The sequence below is a fragment of the Pristiophorus japonicus genome, chromosome 10, assembly GCF_044704955.1.
Source record: "Pristiophorus japonicus isolate sPriJap1 chromosome 10, sPriJap1.hap1, whole genome shotgun sequence".
NCBI lineage: Eukaryota > Metazoa > Chordata > Chondrichthyes > Pristiophoridae > Pristiophorus > Pristiophorus japonicus.
This window is the reverse complement of record NC_091986.1, coordinates 176,762,644-176,773,512: the sequence shown is the minus strand read 5'-3', so window position 1 is coordinate 176,773,512 and position 10,869 is coordinate 176,762,644. Positions and strand designations below refer to the sequence as shown.

At 42.3% G+C, this 10,869-nt stretch overlaps 1 protein-coding gene across 1 annotated transcript in view; it reads right to left on the bottom strand.

The window, feature by feature from the left end:
- Window positions 1–250: 250 nt before the first annotated feature.
- The window catches only part of nbeaa (neurobeachin a), a 1,211,357-nt gene continuing 1,200,738 nt past the window's right edge, over window positions 251–10,869 (bottom strand). Inside the window, exon 59 of the mRNA XM_070892347.1 lies at window positions 251–1,821. Coding sequence (XP_070748448.1) covers window positions 1,731–1,821 — 91 coding nt within the window. The 3' untranslated portion in view covers window positions 251–1,730. The remainder of the gene's footprint in view (window positions 1,822–10,869) is intronic.

Below are 10,869 nucleotides of genomic sequence, written 5' to 3'. Positions count from 1 at the left end.
TGGAATCAGCACTAGTTTTAAGTGTGTTTCTGCAATTCAAACGTAATTTAAAAACCTGATCACCAAGAACTCTATTTGAACTTGGAGTGTTGCAATTTACTGTAGAGGGAAAACATGACAAGCAATTACATTTATTAGAAAACCATTTTTCAATTAAATGAAAACATATTCTCATTTTCCTACATTTGACAAGATTCACAGAAGCTCCACAGGACACTATCTTGACAAAAGAATGAACAAAACAAATTAGTTCTTTGCATATTTTATTTTTTTCAATTTTAATTTCCAACTGACACACATCTGGCATATTTTACATCTTTGCCATAAAACAGCGTTACAATAGCTCGAGGATTTTGTATATCCAAAATATTTCACTGTAATTTCCAGATGAAATGAAATTGTTTTCCGGATGCTTATTCCCAACCCCCCTCCCAATTTTAGACTAAAAACTCATAATATTTTTCACACATGTGATGTACAACTTAATAGTCACGCAGTCAGACTTTCTTCATGGTTTTAATTGTTTAAATACAAACAACGAGTAAAGAACTCAGTGCTAAAATTTACTATTACAGTGTGGATGACAAATCAATAATCACAGCAATAAATAATGATGTGTTTCTGGTGCAAAGTGCCAATACAAAGAATCCAATAATTATTTCTTAAATAAACTGCAAGTGAGTGTAATTTTCAAGAAAACTACATTCCTGTTACATGCCTCTTAGCCCTACCAACACAGTATGTACATCTATGACTTTTGACGATACAGTCACCAAATATACAAAGAAAACATGAAGTGATTTTTTTTTAACCCCTGTGTGTGTTTAATTAGAATAATATGCCAGAAATATCTTTAACAGTGATTTTTGCTACCGTAAAAAAAATGCAAGGTACTCCTATTCTCGTGCCTACTAGGAAAGCTGAAAATGTTGTTTATAAGCTAGAGAGCCAAGATCTCACAATATTCACCTCATTAAGATAACTTTTGACAGTGTACAGAAACCAAGCTGTGTTTGTATGTTGACAGCACAGCACGGGGATCTCAGTGCCACACTGTAAAATTAGATGGCCAAGTCAACTTTGTCCTCAAAGCTAATAAATATCAGGTACTTTCTACCAAGTTCCACCAGCTTTAAAAAAAATACCTTAAGGGTATGAGTGGAACGCTGGATTTACAGATTGTGCGCAATGGAACTTCAAACTGGTTAAGAAACAGCTGTTTTGGGTGTTTCATTTTCTATCAAAGGTATCGTATTAAAGTAACACTTATGAAAAGTATTATTTCACAGATTGGATATTGGCAGAAAATAAAGTGGGATGCAGTTTTTTTTCAAAAATGGTTTTCTCTTAGCCTGAAATATTATAAATAATAACTTGACACGTTCTTCAGAAACTTTTCTCAGACACATTTTTGTCAATAAAGTTACTTGCAAATATTAATTACTCAACATATTCTGGTTTGTCTACCTTACATCACTGAATCATAAACTAATATGGCATTTCTTTGTTGTAGCTGGTGCTCATTTGTAGGAAGAAAAAAACTCAGCAATTTTGATTGCTTTTTCATGTAAAGAATACAATGTGTAACTATTGCTAGATGTAATGGAATGTATAACAGAGGTCAATGCAGAGGGCATCACGTTCCACCACCTATACCTGGGACGTTAACTACAGCGTTTGTGCTCTCAGCTGGAACTGGCAATCACACTTCAGCCTCCCTTAAAGTTGGTTTAGTATCTGTTCTGATGTTCATAATGCCACCGGTTGAAATCTATGTTAAAAGCTACGATACTGCCTGAAGCCATGCCTGTTATCAGTGTCCTGTAATAGAAATATAAAAATAATGTTATATTCAAATTGTGATATTTGAACTTCATTTGGCAGAAAAAAATCAAAGAGCAAGTTATTATTTAAATGGAGAAAGATTGCAAAGTGCCGCAGTACAGTGGGACCTGGGGGTACTTGTGCATGAAACACAAAAGAATAGTATGCAAGTACAGCAAGTGATCAGGAAGGCCAATGGTATTTTGGCCTTTATTGCAAAGGGGATGGGGTATAAAAGCAGGGAAGTCTTACTACAGCTATATAAGGTATTGGTGAGGCCACACCTGGAATACTGCGTGCAGTTTTGGTTTCCATACTTACGAAGGGATATACTTGCTTTGGAGGCAGTTCAGAGAAGGTTCACTTGGTTGATTCCGGGGATGAAGGGGTTGACTTATGAGGAAAGGTTGAGTAGGTTGGGCCTCTACTCATTGGAATTCAGAAGAATGAGAGGTGATCTTATCGAAACTTATAAGATTATGAGGGGGCTTGACAAGGTGGATGCAGAGAGGATGTTTCCACTGATGGGGGAGACTAGAACTAGAGGGCACAGTCTTAGAATAAGGGGCCGCCCATTTAAAACAGAGATGAGGAGAAATTTCTTCTCTCAGAGGGTTGTGAACCTGTGGAATTCGCTGTTTCAGAGAACTGTGGAAGCTGGGACATTGAATAAATGTAAGCCAGAAATAGACAGTTTTTTAAATGATAAGGGGATAAGAGGAGCGGGCGGGGAAGTGGAGCTGAGTCCATGATCAGATCAGCCATGGTCTTATTGAATGGCGGAGCAGGCTCGAGGGGCCGTATAGCCTACTCCTGTTCCTATTTCTTATGTTCTTATGTTCTTATGATGCATACAAACAAGTTTTTTAAAACATCTTTCAGGCAACCCATAGTATTCACATGTTCCAAATTTGAATCAAATATCAAATCATAATTATTGTTAAGTTTTATTTCAGTGAATTAGCTTTAAATGTATGACTTTTTATAGAGGAAAGTTATTATTCCTTTTCGAACAATGAAATTGTAAAATACTTCCAAGGTGGCTCAACACTTAAGCATAGAAATGCACAAACAGGCTCTTCTGATAAGTCAGTGAACTTACTCAGTGAGTAGCTCAGCCATATAGACCAGGAAGGTTTCAGGTTTGAATCCCAGTGTGTTCTAAGTTAACTGCTATCAGCTGGGGGTGGCAGTCTGGTGATGCATAAGTCTTACTTTGCCTGGGCTACAATTAGCCTGGGTTCTGGCTCCCAAGAACTATCCATGATCCTTGCAGAAAGTGCCACGTGTATGAACATTGGATGAGGACAGTATTGGGCTGGACTGTGAGCCTCCTGCTGTCTAATAGCCTGTATAGCTTCAAACATGAATAATGCCCACTTAGGTGAACTATAGGAGTGCAACTGCACTGCCCACCCCCCCCCCCCCTTTAGATATGTAAGCGAACAAGGAGTCATCACCTTCAGAAAAGGGTAGGGAACACATAGGCAAGAAATGTACAGCCTTAACATGTGATCCACCCTGCACATTTATTTAGACTTTGCTTGTAAATGTTATAAATATTCTACCTGCAACTCATTGGATAATTCAGATTCTTTAGATGTTTTTGAAAAATTACATTTATTGTATTTTTAAGTAATCAGGAAAAGTATTTTAGCTAACTAATTCAACTGTAGTGGTGAGGGTGTCATATACAAAGTTTGCAGTACATACGTGAAGACAGTCATATTTGCGTATGGAATATTTATGTTAAACCTGGCCTACACTGAAAAGTAACAAAGAATATAGGCCTAGAAATTAGCCTCTTTAGCGCCTCCGGGTGGTGATAACTGGGCACTAACCACTTAGCGACCGGCGCAGCGAGAAGAACGACTCCTGCTATATTCGGTGGGAGGTTTGCAGTGGCGGCATGACATCATTCGCCATGCGCTTCTGCTCGCTGATGCCTCGCATTCGGTTCTGCCCCCTGCAGCAGCGCCAGCCGAAAACACCAGTGGCTGCAGGAGGTGTTCATCGGGAGGCCGGGTGCTTCAGGGGCAATGCTTAAAGGCGAGGTGGCCAAGGTAAGTAATAAAAATTCTCAAATGCTTTTTGAATTTTTTCCACTGCTTTTCCCCTGCGATCGATCAGCCCGGCACTCTGCTGCAGTGCATCGGGCAGATCCGGCCAGATCGCGGCTGTCGTCGGGGAGCAGGTAAGTTCTTCTTTTGCAGAGCCTGCAGTAATGGCCCTTCCATTTAAGGGAGGGAAGGAGCCTTCCAATGCGGCAGCGCTACACACCTAGTGCCCCATCTGCTGCCTCTTGCGCTCTAGGAAGGAAGTAGAGCACTTGATTTAGAACTCCACTTCCTTCCTGGAGTGTAAATGACGATTTTTTTTAAAGTTAAAAAACATTAGTGCCTGGTGCTAATTTTATCAACTTTTAAAAATTAGCACCCCAAACGGGTTGCTCCAGAATTTTGCCCCCAGAGAGGTTTTACTGCCGTTCCATAGTTTAACTGCTTAAGTCACAGAATTAAAAGGTAAATTACTTGTCCACATCTGAATGACCTTCATTGTTCGAATGCTAGCACTCTCAGTACACTGTGAGCATAAAGAGAAAAGCTCTTCCACAAGCTCTTCCTTTAAGAGTTTGCAGTGGAACAAGTCTTAACTTCAGGCTTGCTGCCAAGATGATAGGATAGTCAAGCTCCCATTATTATATCTTACTTTCCCCTATCGTATTTACACCCTGTTCAGTCCTCTACTTACTCATCCCTATTTTGAGTAGAGCTTTGTACTTCTGCTTAACATAATATTTTAATTTAACATTAAAACATTCAAACACTGGGTAAATTGGAATCACACCACTAAAGCTAATCTAGAACTCATCACTAAATGTTTTGAAATGACATCTTAGAAAACAATGCACATCCATCATTCCTAACATGAGCCAGTTTTTGACAAAGGAGGTATACAAAAGTACAGATTAAAAACCCATCTTGAGTTTAAATATATTTTCCAATTGATGAGTCATTAATGCATCCACCAACATTTGTCAATAACAATCACATAATTACAGAGCTTCTAAATAAGAACATAAGAAATAGGAGCAGGAGTAGGCCATTTGGCCCCTCGAGCCTGCTCCGCCATTTAATAAGATCATGGATAATCTGATCTTGGGCTCAGCTCCACTTCCCTGCTCGCTCCCCATAACCCTTTACTCCCTTATTGTTCAAAAATCTGTCTATCTCCACCTTATATATAGTAAATGACCCAGCCTCCACAGCTCTCTGGGGCAGAGAATGCCACAGATTTACGACCCTCTGGGAGAAGAAATTCCTCCTCATCTCAGTTCTAAATGGGTGACCCCTTATTCTTAAACTATGCCCCATAGTTCTAGATTCCCCCATGAGTGGAAACATCCTCTCTGCATCTACCTTGTTGAGCCCTCTCAGTATCTCATATGTTTCAATAAGATCACCTCTCATTCTTCTAAACTCCAAAGAGTATAGGCCCAACCTGCTCAACCTTCCTTCATAAGATAACGCCTTCATCTCAGGAATCAACCTAGTGAACCTTCTCTGAACTGCCTCCAATGCAAGTATATCCCTCCTTCAATAGCAAAGAAACTAGTTTAAACAGCATTCTGTGTTGAAGGAACTATTAATAGTGTAACATAATATACATTTCCAATATAAAAAAATAACGTTTCGCCTCTGACCACAATAGAATAAACTAAAATGGGGTTCATATCCAAATTGTTAAGGTTGATGAAGGGTTAAGAACATGGTAATAAATTAGGCATGAATATCAAATTCAGACAGAATTGTTTCACACAAAGGGAATTGAATGAATTATAAGGAAAGCCATTGGGGTTTCTCCCCTTGAGTTATCTTTAGGTTCCTTTGTACCACTGATATTTTACCCTCTTCCTCTAATGTGAAAATGGATACAACGTATTCATTTAACAAGTCTGCCCCTCCCTTTGACTTATCTTTAGCTGCCCCTGTACCACTGATATTTTATCCTTTTCCTCTACCGTAGATACAAAGTAAGCATTTAACAATTCTGCCATTTTCTTATTATCCATTATACTATTACCTGCATCTGTCTTTAATGGGTCCACATACCCACTTTACCACTCTTTCTTTTAATATATATTCCCACTGTTTTTCTGTTAACAGCTCAGCCCAGTTTTCTGTGGTCAATTTATTTCTCAGGCTTTCAAAATTTGCCTTCAAAACCTTCCCCAATAGAAGGAGTAATTTAAGTGGCTAGCTGCTAGGTCTCAGTGGGAGTCACTTGCAATTGAGGTAGCCCGCTACCTTCTTGTACTGGGTCATGAAATGGGTCTGCTTTTGGCACAGGCTTAAACGTTATTTCCTTGAAGAATAAGGTGACTAATGACACCCTTGTGACCATCGGCATATGGACTTTTTCCACTGGGGGGGTTCCACTGCATGTCCATGGAGTTGCAATTATGTCCTGATGTACTGTGCCTTCTGCATATGGCACACATGCACCAGGTGGATTCCTCCAGTCATCACCACATCTTCAAGGGTGTTTAAAGCAGCCTCAAATAATTCCACAAGATGGTCGTACTCAGATAATAATCTTCATTTATAAGCAGGCCCATGAAATAAAATTTCTAGCCACTGCAGTTGAGGTAAAATCCTCCTGCTCCTCCCACTCATGCTCAGTCATTCATTCAGTGTTCTCTCCTCAAGGATATCATTCCACCCTCTAGGTGGAATGTTCCTGTGCTGGTGTTGTGACAGGTGGAGTGAAGGAAGCATTGTAGTGTGAGGTGCTAACTTGTTTGTGACATTGGCACTTCAGCCTGATTCTAGAGGAACATATATTAGAATGTTGGTTGCATGACACCCCTTCAAATAGCACTTGCATGTCAATATACTGTGTGCCGTGGTGTTAAGCTTGAATGTATGGAACAGTGAGTTTCTGAGCAGCGGGGAGAAGGAATAAGAGGATAGTACTAGTCTTGAATTGGTGACTCCCTATATGCTCAGTCCCAATGACATCAAGCATCAGCTTTGAAAGGATTCAAGAGTTTGAAATTTCAAAGCCCTTCTGGCTGTTAGATCTCAGTGAGAGTCACTTGCAATTGAAATGGTCAAAATCCTTCTTGTACTAGATCATGAGATGTGCCTTTAACTGGTTCTGCCAAGTACGTTGCTGTGGTGGCTGGTCTGCCCTCTTTTTGGCACAGAATGAAATATTGGCTCTTTGAAGAATAAGGTGTCTAATGACATCCACCTAACGATGGCCTTATGGTAAGTCTGTTTCCTCTCATCATGTCCTGAAAGGCATAGCTGTCAGACTAGGATTACGGCAGGTAGTGAGAGTACCAACACGAGAGAAAAACCTACTTGACCTCGTAATCACCAATCTACCTGTCGCAGATGCATCTGTCCATGACAGCATTGGTAGTAGTTACCACTGCAAAGTCCTTATGGAGATGGAATTCTGTCTTCACACTGAGGACACCTTCCATCATGTTGTGTGGCACTACCACCGTGTTAAATGGAATAGATTCAGAACAGATCTAGGAGCACAAAACTGGGCATCCATGAGGTGCTGTTGGCCATCAACAGTAGCAGAATTCTATTCCACCACAATCTGCAATCTCATGGCCCGGTATATCCCTCACTCTACCTTTACTGTCAAGCCAGGGGACCAACCCTGGTTGAATGAGGAATGCAGAAGAGCACACCAGGATCAGCACCAGGCATATTTAAAAATGAGGTGCCAACCTAGGGAAACTGCAACTCAAGACTACATGCTACACAGCGGAAGTGGATGATCCATATCGACCTCCTCCTGAGGTCCCCACCATTATAGAAGCTGGTCTTCAACTAATTCGATTCACTCCATGTGATATCAAGAAATAGCTGAGAACACTGGATACAGCAAAGGCTATGGGCTCCAACAACTGTTGTGCTGAAGTCTTGTGCTCCAGAACTAGTCGCAACTCTAGCCAAGCTGTTCCAGTACAGGTATAACACTGGTATCTACCCAACAATGTGGAAAACTGCCCAGGTATGTCCTGTCCAAAAAAACAGGACATATCAAATCCAGTTAATTACCACCCCATCAGCCTACTTTCAATCATCAGCAAAGTGATGGAGGGGGTTGTTGACAGTGCTATCAAGTAGCACTTACTCACCAATAACCTGCTCAGTTTGGGCTCAGTTTTCATTCCGCCAAGACCATTCAGCTCCAGACCTCATTATAGCCTTGGTCCAAACATGGACAAAAGAACTGAATTCTAAAGGTGAGGTGAGAGTTACTGCCCTTGACATCAAGGCAGCATTTGACCGAATGTGGCATGAAGGAGCCCAAGTAAAGTTGATATCAATGGGAATCAAGGGGAAAATTCTCCACTGGCTGGAGTCATACCTAGCAAATAGGAAGAGGGTTGTAGTTGTTGGAGGTTAATCATCTCAGCCACAAGGCATCACGGTAGGTTTTCCTCAGGGCAGTGTCCGAGGCCCAACTATCTTCAGTTACATCATCAATGACCTTCCCTCCATTAATAAGGTCAGAAGTCGGAATGTTCGCTGATGATTGCAGTGATCAGTTCCATTTGCAACTCCTCAGATATGAAGCAGTTACATTCGCACCACACAAGTGCCAGGCAATGATTATCTCCAACAAGCGTGAGTCTAACCACTGTCACTTTCCACCACCCACGCACCATGGCTGCAGTATGTACCATCTACAAGATGCACTGCAGCAACTCGCCAAGGCTTCTTCGGCAGCACCTCCAAACCCGCGACCTCTACCCCCTCGAAGGACAAGGGCAGCAGGTACATGGGAACACCATCACCTGCAGGTTTCCCTCCAAATTACATACTATCCTGGCTTGGAAATGAATCGCCGTTCCTTCATTGTCGTTGGGTCAAAATCTTAGAACTCCCTCCCTAACAGCACTGTGGGAGTACATTCAATGGCATTACAATCGCCGAATCCTCCACCATCAACATCCAGGGGGTCAACACTGACCAGAAACTTAACTGGACCAGCCACATAAATACTGTGGCAACAAGAGCAGGTCAGTGGCTGGGTATTCTGCAGCGAGTGTCTTACCTCCTGACTCCCCAAAGCCATTCCATTATCTACAAGGAACAAGTCAGAAGTGTGATGGAATACTCTCTACTTGCCTGGATGAGTGCAGGTCCAACAACACTCAAGAAGCTCAACACCATCCAGGACAAAGCAGCCCACTTAATTGGCACCCCATCCACTACCTTAAATATTCACTTCCTCCACCACCCGCACACCATGGCTGCAGTGTGTACCATCTACAAGATGCACTGCAGCAACTTGCCAAGACTTCTTCGGCAGCACCTCCAAAACCCGCGACCTCTACCACCTTAGAAGGATGAGGGCAGCAGGCATATAGGAATACCGTCACCTGCAAGTTTCCCTCCAAGTTACACACCAATCTGACTTGGAAGTATATCGCTGTTCCTTCATTGTCGCTGGGTCAAAATCCTGGAACTCCCTCCCGAAGAGCACTATGGGAGAACCTTCACCACAAAGACTGCAGCCGTTCAACAAGGTGGCTTACCACCACCTTCTCAAGGGCAATCAGGGATAGGTGATGCTTTCCCCTGGAAAAGGAACAGTAGTCTTGAAGTGGCAGCCTGAGCTCAGTGGAAGCACTCTTATGTGAGTCAGAAGGTCATGGTTTCCAGATCCACTCCAGATATTTGAGTATATAACGTAGGCTAATGTTTCAGTGTCGTAGCGAGCTCATGCTGCACTGTCCGAGGTGTCAGCATTTGGGAGAGATTTTAAACCTGTCTGCTTTTTCATGTAGAGAGGAAAGATCCCATGGCACTTTTCGAAGTAGAGCAGGGGAGTTCTCCTGCTGTATTGGCTAACAATTACCTCTCAACCATCACCACTAAAAAGGATTATCTGCTCATTGATCTCCTTGCTGTTTGTGGGAGCTTGCTGTATGAAAATTGACTACCTCGTTTTCCTACATTACAATAGATACTAACCTTCAAGTGTACCTCATTGGCTGTGAAATGCTTTGGGATGTCTTGAGAACATTAAAGGTGCTATATAAATGCAAGTTCTTTATTTTCTTGAGCTGCTGGAAGTTTCAGGATTACAAACAGTTATCATCAAACAGTTAAGTTATCATCCTGCATCCTGGCATTTATGTTAGTAAATGCACATGCTAGATTTGGTTGGAAGAATTGCTGGTGGACACATGTTTAAAAAATGCAAGTGTGACAAGTGTTCCAACTGCAAATTGTATCCTACTGTATTACTGCTACATATGTTAAACAATCAGAGGTGATCAAGTTAACGCATAATATGTAGCAAGGAACACACATTATGACAGGCATACGTTCTTGGTATAAGATACTGGTAGATAGCCTTACCTAGGCAGGTTTCTTTAGATTGGCAAACTTTTCCTTAGCTGTTCCCCCACTAAATGTTGCAAACACTAACCCTTTGCACCGCCTCCGGTCAGGTACTCTGCACCATTTTCCTGGTGGGAGGGTACCCTGATCCCTTCATAGAATCAGAGAAACTTAGAGTACGCGTGGAGGTGTTTCGGCCCATCATGCTTGTGCTGGCTCTTTGAAAGAGCATCCGTGCTTAGTCCCACATCCTCGCTTTTTGTTTGTAACCCTGTAAGTTCCTCATCATCGTCATAGGCAGTCCCTCGGAATCGAGGAAGACTTGCTTCCACTCCTGAAGTGAGTTCTTTGCTGGGTGAACAGTTCAATACGAGAGCCACAGACCCTGTCACAGGTGGGACAGACATTTGTCAAGGGAAGGGATTGGTGGGACTGGTTTGCTGCACGCTCCTTCCGCTGCCTGCACTTGACCTCGCGGCGTTGAGATTCGAAGAGCTCAGCACCCTCCCGGATGCATTTTCTCCATCTAGGGCGGTCTTCAGCCAGGGACTCCCAGGTGTCAGTGGTGATGTCGCACTTTATCAGGGAGGCTTTGAGGGTGTCCTTGTAACGTTTCCGCTGCCCACCTGTGGTTCATTTGCCGTGAAGGAGCTCCGCATAG